The 27475-nt window shown below is 36.0% G+C and overlaps 2 protein-coding genes across 2 annotated transcripts; both read right to left on the bottom strand.

Annotated features, from left to right (window-relative positions):
* Nucleotides 1-888: 888 nt before the first annotated feature.
* LOC148067275 (matrilin-2-like) lies at nucleotides 889-13182 on the bottom strand. Its single transcript, XM_087806367.1, has 16 exons — nucleotides 13100-13182; nucleotides 10838-10956; nucleotides 10189-10761; nucleotides 9989-10111; nucleotides 8997-9119; nucleotides 7285-7407; nucleotides 7081-7203; nucleotides 6157-6279; nucleotides 5481-5603; nucleotides 4784-4906; nucleotides 3895-4017; nucleotides 3107-3229; nucleotides 2623-3033; nucleotides 2404-2556; nucleotides 1023-1129; nucleotides 889-930 (listed from the first exon to the last, which is right to left on the bottom strand). The coding sequence occupies exons 2-16, from the start codon at nucleotides 10953-10955 to the stop codon at nucleotides 889-891; spliced, it is 2511 nt and encodes an 836-aa protein (XP_087662493.1). The 5' UTR covers nucleotide 10956; nucleotides 13100-13182.
* A 2145-nt stretch (nucleotides 13183-15327) lies between these two features.
* LOC148067274 (lysosomal-associated transmembrane protein 4B-like) lies at nucleotides 15328-27397 on the bottom strand. The gene is made up of 7 exons (XM_087805779.1): nucleotides 26819-27397; nucleotides 26401-26512; nucleotides 22848-22921; nucleotides 21866-21988; nucleotides 21661-21759; nucleotides 20049-20144; nucleotides 15328-16151 (listed from the first exon to the last, which is right to left on the bottom strand). Exons 1-7 carry the CDS (start codon nucleotides 26912-26914, stop codon nucleotides 16071-16073), a joined length of 681 nt encoding a protein of 226 aa, XP_087661905.1. The 5' UTR covers nucleotides 26915-27397; the 3' UTR covers nucleotides 15328-16070.
* Between the last annotated feature and the right edge of the window lie 78 nt (nucleotides 27398-27475).

The following is a 27475-nucleotide window of genomic DNA, read 5'->3' as shown; positions in this document are numbered from 1 at the left end:
GGACACCCTGGACAGGACGCTAGTCTGTCGCAAAGACACACAAGCATTCACACACACACACACACACACACAGAATCGTACCTAGGGAGATATTCCCTGAGTTCCCAATTAACTGGACCGTGGGAGGAAACCGGAGTGACCCACGCATCAAAAATTTTGAAACTTTAAATTTGTATTTATTCAACAATTAAGTTCATTAATTTCAAATTAGAAAGGTGTTTTAATTAAATTAGAAAAATCGAATATTTTCAAAATAAAAGACACCAGTTGTTTATTTTTTTTTTAAAACAAAAAATTCAAATGCAAAATGTATTTTTTAATTGTTAATTGTTTTGGAGTAACTAGATATTAAATATTAAAGCTTATGTCACCACTGAAGTGTACTCTCACGGTCATTGGTTCAAATCCCTTTCAGCGAGTCAACACATTTTTTTTAAAGAATGGAGTTTGTTTATTCTTTTATTTATTTTTAGCATGTGAATTGAGCCCATTGGCAGAGGTGTGTACCTTCTCAGTGCTTTTCAACTCACACTCTCATCAGAGAAGGAAACTGAGCAACTTGAGTATTTCACGCGTATTACATCTTTTAACAACATACTTAGATAATTAATGACCTCTTGAGCACTCTGGTTAAATACAGAAGGATAACTTTCAAATGTAAATTGTTTATTGTCAAGCTAGTTTTTGAGAAATAACTTTGAATTATCAATGATATAGATCACATCATCTACAAAAAAATGTGTTTAACTGTACAAAGATATAACTTTAATTTTCCATTAATAACAAAATCTATTCAAGAATACAAAAAAATATATCGTCCTGAAAACGTTTAAAATATTCAGTAGAAATTAATTCTCAGATCTTGATTGAAGATCACGTGACTGCTGCTCACAACTGCTCAGTTTGGAGTCGACTCTCCAGCGTCTTCAGCTTTGATGTCATGGAATCGAGTAAAGTTGTTAAGAAAAAAAACACATCAAATAAATCATAATAATGTCAGTAAATTGCTGAAACAAACAAACAAGAAAACCAAGGATATGACTCAGCGCAAGAGTCTTCAGCTGCTCTGTGACTTGGTTCTGGAACGTGATGATATTTTCACACTCACACGTGTTTTCTCTGCGTTTGTCTGTAGAAAGGAAAAGATTTGCCTTTAAGATCCAGTTTGTCTGAAATCATATTTATGCAATGTCGATTTTAAGCTTAATAAAGTAATAGTTACACTTCAATAAATGTATGTACATGGAATGTTCAGCTCCATGTTAAGGCCAATAGATGGCACTACTGCGTCGATAATTATTACTATTCTTATTATTCTTATTATTCTTATTATTATGGAAAAAAAAACCTTGTCAAAAGTGTTGGTACTGTTGTTGTTTTTTAACAGGAGGCCTAGTCTAGGAAAGAGAGAATATCTGTTGTTTTATTATTTTTATTTAACCATTTATTTAACAAGGAAAGTCCCATTGAAATTGAAAACCTATTTTTTTTTTTAGGTGAATCCTGGTCAACAGACACAAGTCACCGAACATTTAAAAGTGTTATGAATGTTTTAAGAGATTGATTCATAAAAACGTTTGCCAAACGAAGAGCCTTAGGTAAGGTAAGGTAAAACTTTATTGATCCCTGACCCTTAGCTTATAAAGTTGAAATTTGATTATATTTAGATTATCAAGCATAAATGTTTTCATTTTTTAAATTTATTTATTTATTTCATATTTACATACATTTACATGCTGGAAGTTAAATCCTTATTTTATGATTTATCCTGAATGGCGCCCCCTTGTGGTTGGATGGATCACATGAAAGCAAATGAGAAGTTCTTGTGTGGAAGTAGATCAGTGCCACATGAATATTGAATGATTGAATTAGTTTTAATAATTTTAATTGACATGTTTTTGTTGGTTTTTTAAGCGTTTCATCTTTTTTCAAAATGTTATATTTAAAGGTTGGATTAGTATTTAGATTCATTAGTTTGTATATTGAATAATAATTCTTAGTATTATATAATAATTATAAAAAAAGGTTCCTATAATAGTGGTTACATTTGCATATTGAATTTAAAAGTTTACAAATTTAAAAATATTGAATTTATTATTATTATTATTTTATTATTATTATTATTGGGATTAAACTATCAAACTCTATGTGAAAAATACCTTATTTATTTTCGAAATATATTTGATTTTATTTAATGCAATTTCAACCTATCATTACACAAATTATAAAATTCTATTATTCAATAAAAACAAAATATTTTGATGCTTAAAAACCATTGAAATCAAAAAAGATTAAAAGTTACGATATTTCAAAAGTTTAATTCATCCATTCAATATTCTTATTGCACTGACATACTTTCATACTCTTGCCACAGTAAAGTCATTTTGAAACTAGTTTTCTCACCTGTACACATCGCCGACTTGAGGCTCTTTGTTATGTCTTTCATTTTGTCGAAGTCCTCGGCGTAGTGCAGGTGTTTCTCGTCCGGCTCGGACGCGATCTCTCTGAGCTCCAGCTCGATGGCCTTGCCGACCCCCAGAGCGTAGATGGTGACCCCTGAAAACAAAAAACAGACCTATCACGCTTCATCCCAAATCACGCGACGAGCGGCTCTGTTTCTACCGGATTCCTTGGCTCTGGTCGCCCACTCGGAGACGTCGTCCTGAGACCTTCCGTCCGTGAAGACGATGCTGACCCGCGGGACGTCCGGCCGGGCGCCTTCCCTCGACGAGAAGCTGGTCTCGTACATGTGCCTCAAGGCCGAGCCGGTCATGGACCCTCTCCCCATGTACTGCATCCCGTCCACGGCTCGCCTGACGTCCCGGGCTGCGGTGTACCGACCCAGCGTGAACTCGGTCCGGACCTTGGTGGAGTACTGGATGAGCCCCACGTGAGTCCCGGCTCTTGAGACGTCGAGGGAATCCACGATACCGTTCACAAACTCCTTGACCAACTCAAAGTTTTTGGGTCCAAGACTTTTGGAGCCGTCGATGACGAAGACGAGGTCCATGACTCCGTCGCCACATTCTGGTTCTGCAACAGAGTCACTGTTAAAGAGACGCCAGAACTTCGTGCTGTTGCCGATTCGTTGTTTTCAAAACTTTACTTTTGCAACTCTTCCCATCCTCCGCCAGCACGAAACCCTCGAAACATTTGCAGATGTAAGAGTCGGAGGTGCTGAAGCACTGGTGCTCACAGCCGTGATCCACCAGCTCACACTGATCCAGACCTGGATTCAAAAGATTCATGGAATTAATCAGTGTCTTCGGAATATTGAGTTGAATTTAACATTTAAAATCTTGAAACTTTTTATTGAAACGTTATTTTTTCAGCATTAAATTACATCGTTTTGAAATTAATAATTACTATTTTGAGAGGTTGAATTTGTTATTTTTCAAAAGATATATTTACTTAATTATCAATAATATTATTTTATTTTATTTTTTATTTTACACATAGAGTTTGATGTTTTTAATGCAATAATTAAAAAAAAAAAGACAATTTTTTCATTTGAAGCCTTTGAAAGTCAATATAAAAATGTTGGTATACGTCAACATGAGTCCATGGACTCTGTAGTTATTCATCAACAACACTAGTTGTTAACGTTTGTCACCTTAAGTACTGTAATAATACTGCGTGATTGTACTTGTGTCTTTAAGTCCATTATTGTGTCAATTTTTCGTGTAAATCTCATTCTCTGATGGGATCAACTATCAAGCAATTAATCCCATTTTTTAAACAGAGGCTGTGAACGGTACAAAACCTAATCTTGACAACTGAAATAAGAAGATAATATAAGAAATGCTCGGTAAAACTCAAATATTCTCAAAACCATAAGGTGCTTATATAAGACTTTTAACTCAAAGGTCAACAAATGTTGAAAAAATGACTCACTTTGACAGGTTTTCCCATCTGGACGGAGGATGAATCCTTTCCTGCATCTGCACACACATGAATCCTCCGAGCTCATGGACTCCTGCTCACATCCATGTTTCCCATCTTCACAGTAGTCCATTCCTGCAGCAACATATCAGTCGCCACGGTTATATATTGATATAAACTCACTTAAGAATCACCAACAGCAATATATATACAGAGAAATTTGATTTACAGGTTAAAATATATGACAAAAAAATGACAATAGAAATACAGAAAGTATATCTTATTTCTAAGTTTAAGAGACTTATTAGGTGTTTTATCAATTCATCCTTCTGACAACCTGTGAATATAATAGTAACATGTTATTACATGTGTCCTCCGCAGAATGCTACACTTGCTAGCCTAGCATTCGGAGGGAAAACGTACGACTTCTTTAAGATTAACTTCACTATGAAGTTAAAAAAAACAACACAATTCCTTATATCAAATTAAGGACAGTTGTATGAAAGTGAAACTGATTGACAGTAAATAAATAAATAAACAGATCATGGAATACCTGGTTCTGAATAAAAAGTTTCATATCAGTATAAATGGTGTACAGAAATATTTTCAATTGTGTCTTTTATAATGTGGATTTTAAAACATCAACTTTCCCCAAATTGTTTTGAAATTAATTTAATTTTCGTAATATTAATAAACTGCTTTTTTTTAAATATATTTTTATTGATTTTTAGGCATTAAGACATTTTCAAAAAAAAATAAAACACAAAAAAAGACCCTCCACCCCTGTAAGAAAGCCAAATACTCTTATTTTTTGTGTTCATAAAATGTAACTCAAGCTCAACAAAGGAAAACAGAAGTTTGGTTTAATAGATAGAAACAATAATCAAGAAAAGTGACTGACTTTGACAGGTTTTCCCATCTGGACGGAGGATGAATCCTTTCCTGCATCTGCACACACATGAATCCTCCGAGCTCATGGACTCCTGCTCACACCCGTGTTTCCCGTCTTCACAGTAGTCCATTCCTGCAGCAACAGGTGAGACTCGTGAGTAGATGTCGAGTCTAAACTGGACTTTCATTATTCTGCCATTGACGCGTATTGTAAAGTCAGACAGCGATGAAATGGACGTCAGTCGCTAAAATAATATATTAATCCAAACAAATTTACAGATTGAAAAACATGGCAATAAAGACAAAAATACAGAGAATATTTCTACTCAATCCTTTAGTTACCATCTTAATCTATTTATCCTTGTGACAACCTGTGAATAATACTGTACATTCTTGTTATTAAATCACAATCTGAGGGACTTCAATTTAAACATTAAATTGGAATTTTTGAATAATGGAATTCATATATTCTATATTGAAAAGGTTATTTTTGTTTTAATCAAATGACTGAATTTAACATTTTGTAGTTTATAAGGTTGAATTGAATTTCAAATAATTTAATTTAAAAATTCAAACTTTTGCAAAAATTAAAGAACCTTTTTTTTTCACATAGTTCGATGTTATAATTTCAATAATTCAAAGTGATATGCTATATCATCTCTGCTGCCGTCATAATTCAAACGTTCAGTCTTGCAGAGAAAACTTACTGCTGCAGGTTTTTCCGTCCAGGTTGAGGACGAAGCCTTTCATGCACCTGCAGATGTAGGACTCAGGAACGCTGACGCAGTCGTGCTCGCAGCCGTGGATCCCCAAGTCACAGAAGTCTATTCCTGTAGAAGAAGAACCAGGTCACATAGAGTTCGATATTATAATTTCAATAATTCAAAGTTATATGTTCTAAATTTCCGGATTTTTTTTATTCATGTCATAGCTTTATTTAATTCAATATAAAAATGTTGGTGTAATCGGGCCACCAGACATTACCGAAAGAGTACAGAGATACTTGATCGGACTTTCAGCCGATCATGTCGTAACTATATTCACGACCAATAAATTCAACTTTCAAATAGGGAAATTTTTGAATTTGATAATTTAAATCAAACATTTTAAAATAATGTCTATAAAACAACATCTCAATAAAAAACGATGGGATTCTAAACCATGCTAGTTTCAAATTAAGGACATTTTTATGACAGTAACTGATTGATGAAGTAAATAACCAGATCATAAAATAAATGGTTCACAATAAAAAAGGATTTATTGCTGACATAGGAAGTTATTTTCAATTGTGTCTTTAATATGGATGTGGATGTTAAAAATAAATCTCCAGTCCAAGGTTAGTTTTAAACAACAACAAAATTAATGTTGAAAACAATGACTGACTTTGACAGGTTTTCCCATCTGGACGGAGAATGAATCCTTTCCTGCATCTGCACACACATGAATCCTCCGAGCTCATGGACTCCTGCTCACACCCGTGTTTCCCGTCTTCACAGTAGTCCATTCCTGCAGCCACAGTTAAAATAATATTGGTCTAAACTCACTTCAAAATGACTAAAGAAGTGCTAGCTTAGCAGTATGATGTTAGCATTTGTTTTACGGTGAAATGTACAACTAGGAAAAACCCTATGAAATATCAAAACCATAACTAATAGGATATTAACAAAAAATTGTATGACAGTAAAACAGATATAAATTAATTAAACATAAAACACCCAGTTCAAAATAAAAAGCTCAATATTAGTACATTTATTTTTACATTAATAATAATTATTTTTATTATCTTAATGATGTAGCCTCAACAGAACGCCTGCTAGCTTAGCAGTGTTAGCTCAGCAGTGCTTGCTTAGCAGTATTAGCTTAGCAGTGCTAGCTTAGCAGTGCTAGCTAAGCAATCGTAAAGTAAATTGTGGAACCTCTTTAAGATGAACTCTGCAATAAAATAACAAAACCATAACTGCTAATATCAAATTAAGGACATTTTTATGACTTTGAATAATTAAATATAATTATTATTTTTTTTAACTACATAATCAGTGGGGATTTTTTCCTATTTTCAATTAATTTTATTATGTCATCATGTGGATGTTAAAACAAAACTTGTCCCCAATAATTATTCTATTAATTAAAAATGTATTAATCATTAATAATAATATTCTGGTGTTGAATCTTCAAATCTTCCCTCTTTTTATCCTCACATTAAAATGTTCTTCACTCAGACACATCAGAAATGAGTCAAGATGTTTTCTCGGATGAGAAAAACGGTAGAAACATCAAACCAACCGATGTGTTGCCACTCATACTTACTCTTGCATCTCTTTCCGTCCGGCTGGAGTGTGAATCCTCTCCTGCACCGACACACACAAGAGTCGTCTGCGTTGACAAACTCCTGCTCACACCCGTGTGTGTCGTCGGCGCAGTGATCGATCTCTGCAACACAAGTGAAGTCACGACTATATCATCTCTGCTGCCGTCATAATTCAAACGTTCAGTCTTGCAGAGAGAACTTACTGCTGCAGGTTTTTCCGTCCAGGTTGAGGACGAAGCCTTTCATGCACCTGCAGATGTAGGACTCGGGAACGCTGACGCAGTCGTGCTCGCAGCCGTGGATCCCCAAGTCACAGAAGTCTATTCCTGTAGAAGAAGATCCAGGTCACGAATAACAACAAACCTGATGTCGCCACACGGAGAATGAAAAACATTTCAATTGAGCTTCAAAACATTCACTGGACAAGACTTTTCTGTTTCCACGACGTCATTCTTGAAGCTCCTGATTGAAGAAGCAAACTTCCTCCAGGAAACTGTTCCTGATTTACCTTCTGCTCTTGTGCAACAGAGGAAGAAAACACTTCCAGCTGGAGCTGATTTTATTTACCTTAGAAATTTGAGTAGCTTGACTGTTTTGAATCCAGTGCAGGTGCTAGAAAATATGGATACGGCGAACCATATTTTTTTGGCCCTCAAATTATTATTATTATTTTTTTAACCAAAGTTATTTTATGGTTAACGGTTCAATAAAGTAAACTTTTTTTTAATTAAAAATCAACATGTAATATTCACTGTGTTTGCTCATTCTAAATTTGTTTTGCAATTACATTTCCAGTGCTAAATGGCAGCAGTAAGTCCTCCGCAGCTGAAGGAACAATGAAATTCTGCGAAATCCAAGATATGACTGAGGACGAGAGGATACATTCGACTCCAGCAGCTGATGTTTAAACATATTTTGGTTTCAAAACAAATGAAAGCAGTTACGACTTCGTCAAGAGTCATGTGGTCTGTAAATTCTACAACACCAGAGTCAAGTACTCGACAATACTACAAATATATCTTTGTTACTACAGTATTACAATATACCATTTTCTGTATACGTATCCTATCGTTAGATTCTTGCCAAGTATCTATGCTCCACGTCACATTATTAACGCTTGTGGAGGCCCGAAATTTTTTTTTATTTAGGTATCCCTTGTGTTATCAGGCCTCCGGGTCACCTCAGAAAAAACACAAGGGTTAAGAACTTGATTATATTTTTCAAATTAGAATTTTCCAAATTTCTACTATATCTCTAAATTCACCAGGCCTCAAAAACTCAAAGGATGACCCATATGATAGTGCTGTCAGCCTTTAAACCCATCAAGCACAACAGTAATGGTCCCGAAACATGAAAGAGTCAATAATAAAATAATTATGATCACAAAAATTACAGATCTATGGAAGTATATCAGTGTAATCAGAGTATTGAATGGTTCAATTTATTATTTCAAATGTTGAAACTTGAATTTCCCTTATTGAAAAAAAAACAACTTCTTTCTAAGCATTTCATTTGTTTTAATGGAATAATTTGATTAAATAATTTATATATCAAACGGTGGAATTATAATTATTAAATTGAATTTAAACATTATATTTTCTAAATGGATGTTTTTTAATATAATTCCAATATTTAAAAAATAGAATTTTCTAAAATATTTTTTAATTAATTGATTTTACATTTAATATTACATTTTTTGTATAATAGTGTAGACAAGGTATTGGCTGAAGTTTTTATGTATATTTTTGATTTATGAAAGTAGAAATTATTTAATTAAATTATTTTAGAAAAATAAGTTTCAACATTTGAAATTTTAAAATTAACAATGTAATACTCTGATGGCATTGACATACTTCCATACAATCCATTAACACAATGAGTTCAACCACAAGAGAGAATAGAGGGTTTGTTTTACTGTTACAGGACTTCATGTCTATGGTGAGCTGATATCCAGGACGGCAGCGACACTCGTATCCACCGGGCACGTTGGCACAGATTTGTTTACAGCCATGATCCACCGCAGAGCAAGTGTCCTCCGCTACAAAACAGAAAAAAAAACAAAATCTCCAGCAAGTGCAGAACAGGAGAAGTTAAAAATAGAGCTACGGTCAACAGGAACAGACATCTGGGCCAAAATCTTGTTTCATGGTCACTCTAGACTCAATCCTGACATTGAAATGATTCTCACTTAGTAGAGATGATGAAGTACCGTATTTTCCGCACTATTAGGCGCACCGGATTATAAGGCGCACATTCAATAAATATTTTAGAACTGTTTTCATAAATAGAGCGCACCGGATTATAAGGCGCATAGAATAAAAGATACAGTCAAATGTTTGACTGCGGTTGCGTTACGCATCCACTAGGATACATGGTAACGATGTTCAAATGATGTTCAAAAGGCTTCAAACAGCAACGCGCGAGACTGGTGTTGTTGCAGACAAATGTTGAGTGCGCAGCAGTGAAGTTGAGCATGTGTATGACAGCTAGAGTGCGCGTGTATGACATGTTGAACACACGCGTATGACTGGTTAAGAGGGCAGCTTAGTGATTTTGCGTCAAAAACTGTTTTGAGTCTACAACAATCAAGACACACTTGCTCAAAGCAGTGGCAGTAATCTTACTCCATTATGTGACGTGCGTCGTTAATCCCACCCCGTGATGATGCAATGACGTAAACCCACCCACGGCTCAGTCGGCGCAGAGTCATGAAAGTTTTTGGAAACAAGTCACTCACCAGGTAATGTTAATATATAAGGCGCTACGGATTATAATGCATGCTGTCGTTTTTTTTTTAGAAATTTAAAGGCTTTTAAGTGTGCCTTATACTGTAGTGCGGAAAATACAGTAGATATAAACTTGACAAAAAACATCTACTTCATGACATATTTGAGATGTTTAAGTCACCGTCACATGTCTTGCCATCAGGGTTGAGCGTGAAACCATCTCTACACTTGCACCGATATGAAGCCGGACTGCTGACACAAATGTGCTGACAGTGATGATCCACGACCTCGCACATGTCCGTACCTGTGACCGGGCGACAAAGATCGATAACATGAGTGAGTTAGAAAGAAGACATTTTAATCAGGGGGAAAAAAAGTCACCGCTGCAGAGTTTGGACTGGAACACTGAGATGAGGGTTTCAATCTGCGCGAAGTTGGCTACCAGATGCACGTGTTCCGAGTGCGGCTCGCTCCCAATGGCCTTCAGCGTGTTCATATCCACGCGACCCACCCCGATGGCGAAGATCTGGATGCCAGCCTGCCGAGCCTCGGCTGCGATCTCCTCCACCGTGTCCTGAGGCCTACCGTCCGTCACGATCATGGCGATCCGTGGGATGAACATGCCGGCCGGTCGGGCTCCCTCCGCCTCCGTGAAAGACGTCTCCATGGTGTACTGAATGGCCAACCCTGTCATGGTTCCCGAAGCTAGGTGCTCCATGTTCCTGACCGCCCGCTCCACCTCCGCCTTCGATGCGTAGGTGTTGAGGGAAAACTCGTTTTGGACGACACTGCCGTACTGGAGTAGACCCACTCTGGTGGCGTTCGGGCTGACTTCTAAAAACTGCAGCAGGTTGATGATGAACGTTTTGACTTTCTCGTAATCATTAGGGCGGATACTTCTGGAGCTGTCAATCACAAAGACGAAGTCCAGTGGGATCCCCTTGCACGGGTTACCTGTGATTAAAGACAAGGATATTTCTTTCTGTGCAAGATTTCAACCCGACAATCAAACGACGGTTCAGTCACTCACCCTCTTCTGTGGTTGTCGTGTTCTGGCCTTGGGCAGTGAGGGTTCCCAGACGGCTTCTCTCCAGCCTCACTGCCTCACAGCACATCAAGCAAAAGACGCCGAAAGCCAGGGGCCTCATTCTTATGCAAGACAGCAGTGTTCATGGTGGGAAGAGAAAGTTACTGTCAACACAATGAATGCTCAAACGGATAGTTACCCGGCGCCTGAACGCCACACGATCTGACGGTTCTTTAACAGTCTGGATTTAGATTTTTCCTTCCTTCACATTGATACGTATTTAATTTAATCCCTGAGACACAATTGTGGCTAGTTTCCAGAGAGCAGCCTGGGTAGGTCAGTCTACTACAAGGTGTAGTACAGTCGTCTCTTGTTGAAACCCTTCACCTCAAACCAAGTGTTCTAGTGACCATTTAATTTTTTTTCTTTTTTCTTTTATTCTAACTTGCAAACTTAACATTGCATGAGATCGTCCCTCCAAACATCCCTCTCCGTAACGGTCACCAGAACAGCTCCCAGAATGCTTTGCAGCCCAGCCAACCAATCCCAGCTGTCAATCACTTTGACACAGCAACATAGACGTAGAATTAGAATACAGCATTGTAGCAACAATATATCAGCCATCACTAATCAGAGCATCGCGAAGAAAGGCATCATGGGAGTTTGTTGTGTTACGTCGCCATAAGTAAGTCCAATTCAGTAATTAGTTGGTCCCAATAAGTTCTGTGGCTCTGTTGACAGTTTTTCTGCTCTTTGAATACATAAGCTTTTATTAAGGAGTGACAGGGGGATAAACTTTGCCGTTGCTGACTGCAGTCTGCGAAAAAGCGAGACAGCGAAAGCCGAAACCCCGAAATGGCAAACGACCACTGGGCCATAGTAGGGCGGGTGAGTAGGTAGGTCATTCGATACTTTGCCTTATTTCATTCATAATTACAAGGATGGTTTTATTAATAATAAAATGCTCAGACATCCTCATTTATTCTTGGTCTGGTTAAACTCCTGTTGAATTGTATTTATGGTTATTAGTAACGCTGAAATGGTGGCTTTTGAAAAAAGGCAGACATTGTATTTGTTCACTCCAACCCAACCATTGGCCGCCTGTGAGTCTGTCACTGAATTTCATACCCCTTTGTTACCTTTTAGGACCTTACCAAAGTGTACAAAGAAATCGTCTGCCCGGACTGGGGAGGTTATCTTGGGCTCCTTTTGGCTGATCTGGGTCTCTACCTACTTAGACAGCTCTTGTGATTCACAACATTAGACTCAACATTAGCAGGGATCTCAGCAAAAGACTTTTACAGCAGCTACAGAATTCTGTACTGGTACAGATTGGAATCCTGCTACTGAACTGGGATCTTAATATTGATATGGGTTAGGGTCAGGGTTTAATCCGAATTTCTCCTATTGATAATTGTTCATTTGATAATTGGAGATTGTCCTGGTAGAATTCCCATTTGTCCTAGGACAGATTGGAATTCTAATATTCAGATCCCAGTACAGTAGTAGGATTCAAATCTGTACACATTGGAATTCCAATCTGTACTAGTACATATTCCAGATCCTACTGGATTCTGTACTGTGACATATACATTAAGGTCAATTTTGACATCAATTAGTACTTCTAAAGATTATTCAACATCGACGCGAGGCCAGAATTCCAATTCAACACCGTTTCAAATGCGACATCATTCATCGTAGTCTCAGTTCTTCCTAAAAGCCAGCGACGATGTTCACAGCTGTCGCCATGAAGTCAACTTAACTACATTTCAACGACCCTTAAAGTCTTTGACTGTGAGTGATTTAGAAGAGTTGGAAAGTTCCACAAACTGTTCCCTTTTTAGGTCCCCAAGGGAGACGTTCAGCAGCAGTCAAGCATCCACTTGTGTCTGCTGGCAGCCGGTGAGGAAGTAAGACGCATTTGTAAACACATGTATATTCAAGCAGAGAAAGTCATTTGAGTTGAAGTGAAAGAAGACTTGAGTCGTTGCATATGTATATACAGTATTTACATCATCTATATACAGCTGACAATGGTGTTGACCAGAGACTAGGAGTCAGAGGTTGGTGTGAAACTCTGAATGAAAGGTCTCTACAAAATTACAACACAAACATGGAGCCACACAGAGAAAAAAAGCAAATGTTTTTTCGACAAAAATGATATACACAAAACATTAAAAAATAACATGTTAAAGATGTTTATTTTTTGTTTGAACGTCAGTGACTCTAAATATACATCTAAAATAAATATAAAAAAGTTCATACCTTCCTTGAAATATCCACGACTTGTTTAATAAATCCCAACTGAGTCCGGTGAGGGGCTCCAGGCTGGAAACAGTGATCACATATGTTCAGGGGCTCCTTCTGTTCCGCTCCTTCCCCCCCTTTACAACCTCCCACCACTGAGGCGCCTCCTTTTGACGTAGAACTTGTCTTTGATAAATAATTGTTTGGAATGATTACATCATTTAATGGTCAAGTTTTGACATTTTAGGCAAAAAAAAACAACCAAAAAGGTTTAGAAAGGAGTAAGCAGTAGTGGCCGCCATTTTGACTCTCCATTTAAACCAGGAGAGACTTGGACAAGTGTTTAAGATTCTTTTTTTAAATGTTTTAATGTTGTCATGAAGCAGAGAAGTTTTGGACATCAAAGCTTGATGTTGGGGTCTACTCACCATCATGTCAATTAAGGTTTGGGATTATTTTCAGAGTAATCTGTTCCTTTCTCTGTTTCCCCTTTAGAGTTATTGACAAAAATGTTTGTTCATTTTAATGTAGCCACTGGAACTCAATTTTCTTCGCCTGCATCTTCGTCCAAATATCTCAATACTGCTCGTATGTAAAGTCCATTTTGTATTGAAGCCTATATTTGTCCGGAGTACCTTCTGCTTGTTGTTCTTTAAACTTTTGCTACAAATGATTTTAAAAATACAGATTTATTTCAGTTTTTTTGGAACAAATCCTCATGTCAAGGCTTCAATACAAGATTACAAACGAGCATTATGGAGGTATATTGATGTTTTTAAGTGTCTTTTTGGACGAAGATAAAGACGATGACAACTGAGCATCAATCACTACATTAAAATGAACCAACATTTTGCCTATAACTATAAAAAAGAACAGATTACTCTGAAAATAGTCCCAACTCCAAGTCGACATGAGGCCGAGTAGAGAATAAGTGTAGTTTTGGTTAGTTGGTTATTAGAGTTATTTAACCAACACGATTCTAAAGGAAACACATCCCAGCAAATCACAAGAGCAACGGTGGAGAGGAAAAAATGTTTCTGCGGCAGAAACCTCGAAGAGAACCAGACTCTTTGCAAACGGCCTTCTGCTGCAACTGGCTGGGATGGAAGTAGAGTATCAGAGTACACATCTAGACAGTTAAGGGGCTAGAAGACCAACTGCAGATGAGCTTGAACCATGAAGACTGGAGGTGTGAGGCAGCAGATGACACCGATTTAAACATGATTGGTCTATGGAGGAGCTGCGATCGTGGGAATGATGGAAGAGAAAGTCCCAGATGAGCGAAAGAGTTGTGAGAAGAAAACAAAAGTCTTCCTCACCAGTGGATTCAGCACTGAAATGTTTGTGAATTTTTGTTACACTCATGTCATGGTGCAAGTTGAGTTCTATGACCTGAATCAAGTATAAGGTTTGAACTCACTATTATTAAATTATTATTATTATTAGGATGTCTGTAAAAGTCATGAACAGATTTGGTTTAAAAAAAAAAAAAAAGGGGCAGCTCTGGCGGAGTCCAACTTTCACTAGAAACAAGTCAGGTTAATACCGGCTACGTGGTGGATTTGCATTCCTACCCTCACCTATGGTCACGAGCGGTGGGTAGTTACCGGAAGAACAAGATCGCAGGTACAAGAAGCCAAAATTAGTTTTTCCCAAAGGTTGGCTAACAGGGGTGTTAGAAAATATTTTAACATGATACTGTGTCAATTGTACAGCACTGTAGTTCAGGCTTCAGTTCCAATTTAATTTCTTTACCATAGTTATTTAATGGTTTATACTTCAATAAAGTGTGTTTAACATGGAATAATTAGATTGTTTTTACTTACAATTGACATGTAAATATTCAGAGGAACAATTATAATCCGACAATGACTGAGGACGAGAGGATACAGTCGACTCCAGCAGCTTTTTAAAGCTGATGTTTGGACATATTTTGGTTTGAAAACAAATGAAAGCAGTTACGACTTCGTCAAGAGTCATGTGGTCTGTAAATTCTACAACACCAGGGTAAAGTACTCGACAATACTACAAATATATCATTGTTACTACAGTATCAAATTATATTGCATCATTGTCTCCTGCCTTTCAAAATTTGTGTCTAATAGGTTGTTGCGTTTAAGACAACGTAAGATACTTAACTAAAGATGGTAAATAGTCGATACTGATGCCAACAAATTCATTCAACAACAAAAAAAAACAATCAAAAGTTGTTTTTAAATTGATCTTTTATCGACAAATAAATGCAATTTTTACATAATTTTCACAGCGTTCATGTCCTCATAAGGACATTTCATTTTCAAAACCAGCATCTGGAAAAGCGGACGCGTGTTTACACGGACCCAAAAATCCTCCTCGACGGCTAATTGTAAAAACACAACCACGGTTCATATTCACGGAGCTCCCCCGGAACAACGTGAGGCTCAGATCAGGCTCCAGATGGACGACTGATTCCAGATCAGGTCATTCGTAAGATCACATATTAAAAGATCGACACTTCAAACTATGAGCCAGCACAAGTTATAGAGTTTCCACAACACACCACGATGAAGTCCAAAAAGACGATATGTTTGATATTTACTAGGTTTGTTTCTTTTTCAATCTTGTTTTTTTTGGGGGGCAAAATAATTTTTCCCGCTCCATCCAACACTTCAGGAAGGTTTGAGTAAAGGCAGTCCGACCCTGACACACCAAACACTTGTGCAAAATGCCATCCAAGCATAGAACCAACAACATCTACGTGTAAACACAGCTTAAGATGAATCAATAAAATAAAAAAAAACGCCATCTATCGACTCTCCTTTCTTCTTCTTCTTCTTCACAGGAATCCAAACCACCCGGCGGAATGTTTCTAATAAAACGTAGAAGAAGAAAAGAGGATCGGCGACTTTGTTAATTCGTCATGCGATGAGTGTCGACGAACGATTCATGTACACGGGAGAGGCAGTGAGGTGCAAATGCTTCGCTGGGTTTCCAGTAACAGCGGCTGAGTTCAAGCCGCACTGGTGGGCGGTGACGGGCGAGACGACTTGGGTGGGAGGGCGAGGCCGTCGTCGAACGGAGGTATGAGCACCTGGAAACGAGAACAAAAAACGTTTAAAACAGGGACGTTTTTAAATCGTGAGCAGATTTTTCCAGAGTTGTCGAGCGAGAGGAAGATAAAAGAAGCAACTACTTCACAAGTAATATGAAATGATTCAACGGGGTTCGGCGTAAACGCTCCTGCAGCTGCGTTTATTGCCTCGCTGGTCGTCGGTGCAACTCCAGCACATGGTCTGCTTCCACACAAAAGAGCCTTTGAGTCAATACAGAGCAACACTTTGCCTGGAGGAAGTAAATCACTCGGAGCTGTTTGGACGTCTGGTCAAACCCAGAAGCTTTTATCGGTCATTAGTTCTTCCTCGCTAATCAATAAGTCCCTGTTGGCTCGTCTTTTCACCATCGAAGCGACATGATCCTCTCTGTAAGTAAGTAAGTAAGTCATTTTTATTTGTATAGCGCTTTTCTAGACCAGGGTCACAAAGCGCTTAAACAATCAAAACAATATTCAATAAAGTATATACTTTAAAGGTCAAAATAAAACTGATAACACAACAGGAGTTCCAGAAAATCAAGGAAATGTGATACACATAGGATCCCATGAGGTCCTGTCTGAAGTTAGCTACATTAGCATCCATCCACGTGTTTTTAAATGCAACGACCTCTGACCTCCGACCCCGACCACGATGAAGACGACGCTCTCTGAAAGTAACAAACCGGCCTGTGATCCGAGTTCAAACACACGTCCGCTCAGGCGTCTCCGCGACATGTGTTTAAGTCGTCACGACAGGAGAGAAACGCTGGTAGGAACCATTGAAACGACTCTAGAGAAGAGATTGTAATATTTGTCATTTAGTCATTAAAATAAAAGTGCCGTTTGTAAAGGTATCGATTTTTAGAGGTCGTCCCTAAATCATTTGGTGTTTTTTTATTGTCTGATTGTGTTGAAGATGATATTTTATTTGACTGTGGCCTTGACATGTTGGGAAAACTTCAAAAATATATAATTTAACTAGGAAGACCAAACCGACAAATAGTTTAAGCTAAAAATAAGCTACATTTCTAAAGAAAATCATAAAAAATTTAACATTTAAATATCAGATTTTTTCTCTTTTTCTGGAGGCAGAAAAAGAAAAAAGATTACGATACATACAGTATAGAAAATTAACTACTGATGTTATTACTAGTAATAACAAAGTGAATACATAAATAAGTACCCAAACTAAATTAATAGTTTGCTCACGGAAAAATTTTATATTATTGTATTTATAAGTTTATATTTTGTGGTAATAAGGGACAACTTCAAGCCAACAGACACAATGGATGAAGAAAAATCAGCATCTTCATGAAAAATTATGTAATATGAAATTAAAATGGGAATAAAAAGGTAAATAGTACGGGTATAAATGTTAATAGCATCAGGGTTGATTATAAAATAATATTATTTATTTTTTGAACACAGAACAGATACACTTTTTTTTATTCAATATTTTTAATTTTTTGCTTTTTAAATTCAATATAAAAACGTTAAAAGAGCAATGAGCTACTTGATCAAACTTTCAGCCAATCATAATGTAAATATTATACCAACATTTTTATGTTGAATTTAAAAGGCTACGAATTAAAATTACATTTTTGGAATTTAAATATCAAATTATTCCCTTTTTTTTCTCGTACAATTATGTGTGTATTTATAATTATTAACCTTTCGTTATATCAATTATTGAATTTTAAATTATCCTAAAAAAATAAATGAATCTTTAATAATAAATCAAACTCTAATAAATTCAAAGTTTCAACATTTAAAATGTGACGTTATTCTGATGGCACTGATGTATTTCCATTTCCAATTTTGGTTTATTCATTTAGTTTATTGAATATTCTGTTTGTAATCTGTGCTGCTGCAAGGATTCATCAAGTGTCTGTCAATACGCAGAAATATTCTAGTTTTTTACATTGATTTTCAGATCCCTTTATTTTTCTTCTCACGGATCTGTTTATCTCACCTAATGTTTTTCTACTACAAGTTCTTGTAAACGTCTCCAACTCTCTTCAATGGACCATGTTATGTTGGGACTGAGACTGAGGTACGAGAGCGAAGAACCTGCTGCGTCTGAGCTGTCAAACATGAGCAGACGTCGCAGAGTGAGTCGCTCCAGACTCCAGACCTGTAAAGCTCCAGCAGACCCAGATGATGACAGCGAGGCTGGAACCACCTCCAGGACACCGGCGTAATGTTTCCTACAGTGACTTGAACGATCCAACATTCGTCTCGGCTCGCTGGCGTGAAAGTCCCCGAGACCGGAGCCAGGATTTTGACGCCCACTCCATGATGACTTGAGTTATTGACCAGTGGCTGCTTTTTAGGAACAGATATCGTTTCACTCTTTCTTTCTAGAGCTCAACCATGTAAACTGATCCTTTTTGGGGTGAAACTGAGCAAACCTCACTTTTACTCTGCACAGCAAGAACTGTATGAAAGTCATTTGAATTGGGTAACGTTTATTAAAACTACAAACAAAAAATCCTAAAGGGAGTTTTCTCGTAGTAGAAAATTAAAATGTGATTATTTAAATATGTTAATATTTGTTTCTCATTATAAACAGTGTACTTCAGCCATGTGCGATTCCTGTTGTTTTAGGGTTTCTAGAGTCCCGCAAAGGTTAAAAGTATGGAAGTATTTCAATGACATCAAAAGATTTAATGTTGAAACTTTGAGATTTGTATTTCCCTAATCGTAGAATTTTTTTTTTACGAATAATGGAATACAATCATTGCTATATTGAGAGGTTACGTTTGGTTTTAGTTCATATTTTACTTTAAAAAATAAATGTATATTGAAAGTAAGTAAATCATTTTTATTATATATAAAATGTAAAATTTCAAATATTTCAAGATTAACGAATGATTTGCAGATGGATCAATGACTCGGTACTCTTTTGGTTTGGTCTTTTATACCAACATTCTTAGATTGAAGAATGGATTTAATTTTTTTTTTAATTTTTTGATACTTGGAATTATAACATCAAACTTGAAAAAAAAAATTTCAATTATTGAAAAAAAAAAATTGACCTTTCATTATACAATACAATTATATATACAATATACAATTACATTTCTGCATTTCAAATGTTCAACTGTTCAATATTCTGAAGTCACTGATATTCTATAAATAATACACAGTTAAAACATTATACTTTAAAAATCAAGACACATAAGACAAACATAGGAGTCCCAGAAAATCAGGGAAAAGCCTCAAAGTAAGAACCAGAATTTTAAAAATTATCCTGAAAGAAACTGGCAGCCAGTGAAGAGTTTTAAGGATCAGAGAAATGTGAGTTCTTCTACTAGAGCGGCTCAGAATTTTCACTGCAGAGTTTTGTATTAACTGCAGGCGAGACAGATCCTTCATGTTAAGACATGAAAACTAACTGTTACGATAGTCTAAACAAAAGACACAAACCCATGGATTATAAGATCCAGTTTAGAGATTTTTCTCAGTTTCTGGTCAGTGTTGAACAAGAGACATGTCTTTGTCAAATACAACACCCAGGTTTCTCAGGCTCAGTTTGACAGACTGACCTAAGTCACCCGAGTACTGACTCAACCCTGGAACCTTATCATCAGGAGCAAATACCAAAGTTTCAGTTTTGTCCACTTTTACCTACGTAAGTAGTAATAAAGACAAACTTAACTCATAGCTGGTGTTAAAATGTTATAAATACGAGACTCAAGTGTGTTTTCATTCTTATCTTAAATAATAAAATTCATTTTTTAATTAGTAAACACTGTTTAAAATCATTTATATACATCATCATAATCAGTAGAAGTGATTTAAGTTCACTTCAAAGTGTTAACTTTGGTGTCAAGTTTGTCACCATAAGACGTGAGACTAACTTAGTAACCAAGTTGATAATTATCTTGTTCTTACCGTGGTGTCATTAGTGGTCACGTACAGAAGAACCTCCGCCGAGCCTCGACCGCACACGTATCTGTAGCAGTTCCACACACACGCGATCAAGTAGGCCTGGAGGACACGCCAAGAGAGCGGGAGCAAACAATTCAGATAAGTCAAGAAAAAATAGATCTTAACTTCTCTGTAGTAGTCAAAATTAAAAGATAAAATAAAGAATTTTCATGAAATCAGGAGAGAGGAAGAATCTGGTCTGTTGTCTCTGGTCCTGGACACCATCTGATGAAACCATTCATCCAGGACTGAGATCTGACTTTTTAAAATGAAAAATTAAATGTATTTTCAAGCTGAAATGGCTTTTTTTCCTTCATAAAATTTGGCCAAAACGACCTTGAAAAATCAAAAACTTTTTGCGCCCCGGACCGGTTTCATATGGAAATTATATTCACAGACCTTCATATATATATTTTTTTTTTAATTCCACTTGTTCACAGGTTTATATTTTTAGTAAACTTGACTAAAACGAACATCTTGACGTATTAAGATTGACGAGCTAACGTGACTTAAGACACAAAACATTTTTAAGATAAGAGTAATGACTGTTGAAAACGACATGGTGATAGAAAATAAGTATGATATTATTTAAATATTTATGTCTCACTTCTTATTAGTACATTGGATTTGTATTCGACTTATAAAATGTTGAAATCAAATAATAAGAGAGAGAATATTGAATTTATTAAAAACTAATATTTTTGAATTCTTGGAATTAGAATTTGAAACGTGTAAAAAAAAAAGAGAAAATAATCTTCTTTTTTCATTTCAATTATTAAAAAAAAAAAACTTTCAATTTAAAAAAAAATAATCGCAAGACAAAAAATATTCAGCTGTTAATTTTGAAAATGTTGCGATTTAAATTCGATAATTTTTATATTAAAAGATTAGACTTGTTTTTTATGGAACAATTGAATCCAATAACCAAAAGTTGAATTTGATTTATTTAATTTGAAATTGTTTTTGTGTTAAATCTCATTATTCTAAAATAAAAAATGTTAACCTTACAAAATAAAAACGAATAAATCCAATTATTCATTACATAAATCATTGAATTGTATGATTGGTGAGGATTGATAGTTCAGTGCTTAAAAACAACAACATAATAATTCAAAACTTCAACATTTAAAATGTTAAATTCAACCATTTAATACTCGTAATGACACTTATTTACTTTTATATCTCAACATGTATTGCAACACGGTCCGGTTTTATAATAACTGATCGACGTTCAGATGAAAACAGTAAAAAATAAATATTATCCTTAAAGTTTTTAAAGTTGATCCTGAAAGAAACTGGCAGCCAGTGTAGAGATTTAAGGATCGCGGAAATGTGAGTTCTTCTACTAGAGCGGCTCAGAATTCTCACTGCAGAGAAAACTGAGAAAAACTCTATTTTAAACTTTATTTTTCTCTATTTATTTCTTGAGTAATCTTGACTGAAACAAGTGTGTTGACATATCAAGAGACACAGAATAATGCAGAGAAAATACAAAATGTTTCAAAACCAAACACACTCCAGACAGTAATAATCAACAGAAGAGGAAGGAAGGGAATGATTAGTCCTGGTCACGTACCTTGAAGGCGAGGATGCAGCTGGTGAAGACCAGGACCATGAGAACCAGACACACGTTACTCAGGGCAGCGATCTCCTCTTTGTAGGGGAAGTTGTCGGGCTGCAGGGGCCGAGGGACCAACAACACAGAGAGCAAAGGGTTTATTTCGGGTGTCGCAGCTGCACAACCAACACACAGGGGAACGTCTCGAGAAATCGTGTCGTACCAGCTGCTGCAGGTAGTCCTGGACCGTGTTGGGGTAGACCACGATGCTCACGGCCACCAGGGTGTTGAGGGCGAAGTCGAATATTTGGTAGCAGAAGAACGGGACGATCCAGGCGGCTCGCAGCTGCAACACAAACCGTTGATGCTTAACCCTTGTATGGTCCCAGGGGTCGAGCTGACCCGAAGGCAACAAATGTGTTTGTGGTATCCCTTGTTTTGGCCCTGGGACAAGGTATACCACAATCACATTTGTTTTTTTTTAAGGCTTTCGGCTCACCTTGACTCACAGACAACACAAGGGATACGTCATACACATTTGTTCGGGTCAACTTGACTCAGAGACAGCACAAGGGATACCACAAACACATTTGTTTTTTTTAGGTCCAATAAATAATTACATTTTCAAAATTATTTTTTTTTACACATAGAGTTTGATATTGTAATTCAAATCATTCAAAAATACATTTTCTAAATTCAATATTTTTGAGTTTGTCGCCTTTTAAATTCAATTTTAGAAGAGACACGATGGAACTTTTCAGCCAATCACAGTGGCGCTAGTATACCTACTGCCACCATGATTGGCTGAAAGTTTCATCACAATTGTTTCCACTATTATACCAACATTTTTCAATTATTATTATATATATTTGTATATATATATATATATATATCCAAAAAATATATATAATTTTGAAAATAAACCCTTTTAAAAAAATGATGTTCAATTATATTAGAAATTAAACCTTTTAAATACAATATTTTTTAAAATTCAAATCTTGACAAGTTTAAACATTTGCAACCGATCAATACTCTGATAATACTGATATACTTTCACACTATCAAACCCTTGGACATTTTTACCTTATTTCTTTCTTTTATTATTTGATATTTATCTCACAAAAATGTTGTTGTTTTTTTCCACCATCCTACTTCACAACCTCTGGTCTGGAACATGTGTGACAGGAAGTGAAGACGAGGTTTACCTTGTAGGCTCCGTACGTGGCCATCCCACAGATGAGGATCATGAGCAGGGAGATGGCCGAGGCGATGCACATGTCTGTGGAAGACAGTCGAGGTGAGACGGAGCCTCGTGACCCTTCAGGGTGTTCGTCATGTGACTCGTTCATAGACTTAAGTCTTGAGCAGCAGGTTCTTGATCAAGTCTCGAACCACAATCAAATTGGATCTCGGTGCTTTATTGGATTGGAATTGAGGGATTTGGTGGCAGCGAGCGAAGGCTCTGAGGGAGGTTTGCAGTCTAGGAACTCCAGTTTCCTCCCACATGACTTATTCATCTTAGTATGTATATTCACGCTGTGGTAGATTTAAGACTAGGGGTGAAAGAAAAACAACGATATATCGCAATTTTTTTATTCCCTGATACTGTATCGATATTCAATTGCACTGTATAGATATTAATATATATATATATAGTAATATATAGATTTTTTTTAAATTATAATTTTACCTTGGAAATAACATTTTATTTTAAGTTATTTTATGGTTTATGTTTCAATATGGATGGAATTGAACCTTCAACAGCTGCTGGCACTGATCCTTTCTATCTATTTCGGTCTTGGATGGATATCTGTGTAGAAATATGTGACATTTAAAAAAATAAACGCCTTTTTTCTACAGAATTTTGCTATGTTTTTTTAATTGTAGGGTTTTTTTCTATGTACAAACATTTACAATTTTTTTGTCTGAAAAAGTTTGAAATAAATAAGTTCATTCATTCATTAGAAGAATATATATATATATATAAGAAAATATCCATCTATCTATCAATCAAGATATCTATCAAGATATCTGTCTATCCATCTATCTATCTATCAATCAAGAAATCTATCAAGATATCTATCAAGACATATATCTATCTATCAAGACATATATCTATCTATCAAGTTATCTATCTATCAAGTTATCTATCTATCAAGTTATCTATCTATCTATCTATCTATCTATCTATCTATCTATCTATCTATCTATCTATCTATCTATCTATCTATCTATCAAGATATCAATCAAGATATCTATCATCTATCAAGATATCTATCTATCCATCTATCTATCAATCAAGATATCTATCTATCTATCTATCTATCTATCTATCTATCTATCTATCTATCTATCTATCTATCTATCTATCTATCTATCTATCTATCTATCTATCTATCTATCTATCTATCTATCTATCTATCTATCTATCTATCTATCAAGATATATATCTATCTATCTAGATATCCATCTATCTATCAATCAAGAAATCTATCAAGATATCTATCTATCAAGACATATATCCATCTATCTATCTATCTATCTATCTATCTATCTATCTATCTATCTATCTATCTATCTATCTATCTATCTATCTATCTATCTATCTATCTATCTATCTATCTATCTATCTATCTATCTATCTATCTATCTATCTATCTATCTATCTATCTATCTATCTATCAATCAAGATATCTATCTATCTATCTATCAATCAATCAATCAATCAATCAATCAATCAAGATGTCTATCTATCAAGACATATATCTATCTATCAAGTTATCTATCTATCTATCTATCTATCTATCTATCTATCTATCTATCTATCTATCTATCTATCTATCTATCTATCTATCTATCTATCTATCAATCAAGATATCTATCTATCTATCTATCAATCAATCAATCAATCAATCAATCAATCAAGATGTCTATCTATCAAGACATATATCTATCTATCAAGTTATCTATCTATCTATCTATCTATCTATCTATCTATCTATCTATCTATCTATCTATCTATCTATCTATCTATCTATCTATCTATCTATCTATCTATCTATCGAGATATCTATCATCTATCAAGATATCCATCTATCCATCAATCAATCAATCAATCAATCAATCATCCATCCATCCATCCATCCATCCATCCATCCATCCATCCATCCATCCATCCATCCATCCATCCATCCTTCCATCCATCCATCCATCTATCCATCTATCCATCTATCCATCTATCCATCTATCCATCTATCAAGATATCAATCCATCCATCCATCTACCCATCCATCCATCCATCCATCTGTCTATCAAGTTTTAAATTGAATTTAATATTTTAGAAATAATAAAGAAAGTTGATGTTTTATATGTTAAAAGTATTTTTTTTTATTATTTATTCATTATTAATTATTTTACCCGGAAAATGTATATATTGTAGAAAAGAAACGACTGATTTTTATATTTCTGCCATTATTTCTCTTTGTGTGTGTCATACATGAACTGGTTTAGAAGAAAGTTCGCACCATCAGACGAGCTTCACGGTCACACACTTGGGACAGTTGGGCGTCGTCAGCATAGAGGACGACAAACAACCGTCGTAACATGTTGACTATAAATATACTATATATACTCTTGGACGAGAGCGAACAAACACCACCTGCAGTTCTTCTTCTAATCCTTTGACACAGTGACGGACGTGCTTAGTCTCCCGGTGTGTGGTCCAGACACACTGCCCAAGTCCACCTGCAGTCTTAAGACGGATTTCAGCAGGACTGATGAGCATGTGGGGGGTAGAGTGACCCTGACCAACATAGTGTGTCTGCTAAGATTTCCTGAAATCAGGATTCAAACTGCAAACCCTCCAGAGGTTGGAAAACTCGCTCTACAACTGGAGCTGCTGCCACCGGATCAAGGTCAAGCTTTGTTTGACAAGTTTTAAGATCTAATGACGATCAGGGAACCAAAGAAAAAACAACTAATAACTCTAAAGAAGAGTCTAGAAATAAGATATATCAAGGAATTAAAGTTGTTTTTTTAATCGTTGATCGTACTAAAGAATCAAAACAGTTCCTCTTCCTTTTTTTACTTGATAAATAAAGATTGAAATTAGATGAAGATTTTTCTTTCGCATTAAAACTTTTTAAGCACCAAGGTTTTATTTTCAAAAATGCTATTAATTAACTTGTATATTGAAACATTGGATTTGCTTAGTTTTTTGTTTTTTTTGACGAGCAATTCAATTAAAAAAAAAGTAAACAGTTTGATATTCAACAATTTTAAATATAGTATTGTCCAGTGGTACTATTGTACAAACATTTTGAATTTAGAAAATGTGTTTTTGAATGACAGGTAATGCAACATCGTAACTATTATTTTTTAATTGAAATGATGCATTAAAAAAACGAACTCGCTCTTTTAATACACAAGTTATTCAATTAAATTATAAAGAAAAGAAAAAGAAAACAACTATGCATTAATAAAAAACAATTTTAATTAAATTATTGAATAAAAACATATTTAAAATATAGGTTTTAACATTAAAAATGATAAATCCCACCATTTAATAGTCTGATGACACGTTGAAAATAGTTAACGTGACATAAAGTTTATATTCAAAATATAAAATGTATAATAAGCGAGTGGTGAATAAGGAAAAGCGATGGAAGAGAGAAAGTGATGTTTTTTTTCTGTCTCCGACAGATGACAAAAACACACAACAAGCTCATATACTGTATATTTATACATATATATACTCACTGGCATCATCCATGACGTCCAGGTCGTTGGCCAGCTCGGCACTGGTCAGGTGGTACTTGTCAGGATCACTGAGCGCCGTCAGCAGGATGAGCAGCACCACAGCATTGATGAGCTTAAACAAGACAGATGGTCAGTGTGGTCAAGAAAATAAATATATAAATATGTCTGATGAGGCTTTGCTGCAGATGAGTCACACGGGCAGTGACGGAAAATCCCCAGCAGAGGCTGAACCAACAAGAGACTCAATGGTTTATTCATCAGAGGGTTTTGGTTTTCAAGCAGGTGTCTCGTTGACCACACGTCACCAACAAAAAAACATGTTTAAGGAATCACAGAGTGAACTCACACTGTCACCATCACACACACACACACACACATTGCACCATATGACATGTCAACACCATGACGACATGCTCACCATGTACCAGACCCCCAGGATGATGGTCCCGGTGCGGACGTGGCAACAGAGGCAGCAGCTGGACGAGAACCAGCGGTGCCACGGAGAGATCGTCATCGCGCCGCGGGCTCAGGTGCGAGGACGAGCCGGGGATGAAACGGAGGAAGTAACGGCGGGTGTTTATCGTCATAGGATTATAGGTAGAAAACGTCAAGCCCACGCGGTTGCGGGGACACAAGTTCCGGTTTCAAAATAAGACTGGACGATTCGTTAGTTGTTTTTTTTAGTGAAGAATCAAAGGTAACCCGCAAAAAAAAGTAGCAACAATGTTCCTCTACTCTGTAATAGTGCGTGTGACGCGAATATCTGAAACTTTTTTCTTTTTTTTTTTTAAACGTCATCTTTGGACGCGTGGTTTTATTTTGGAAATCAGAAACGGAGTTTGAGTTGCGCGAGTCGAGCTTGACAAGTAGCATCAGATGCACAAGAGACTTTAAGAGATTAGACAGACGTCAGATTATTGAGGAAAGTGGGACTCAACGAGTCTCTGGTTATTTAATTGATCCACCTCGAGTCTAGATCACTGAAGAAAGAATCTTATCAACGAGTTATTTGGAAATTAAATTCAGTTAGAAGCACATGATTACCAGAAACATTGTTAGAAAGTACATGTTGGCT

Source organism: Callionymus lyra, chromosome 13 (genome assembly GCF_982586985.1).
Source record: "Callionymus lyra chromosome 13, fCalLyr1.hap1.1, whole genome shotgun sequence".
In the NCBI taxonomy this organism is placed as follows: domain Eukaryota; kingdom Metazoa; phylum Chordata; class Actinopteri; order Syngnathiformes; family Callionymidae; genus Callionymus; species Callionymus lyra.
This window is presented reverse-complemented; position numbering and strand designations above follow the sequence as displayed.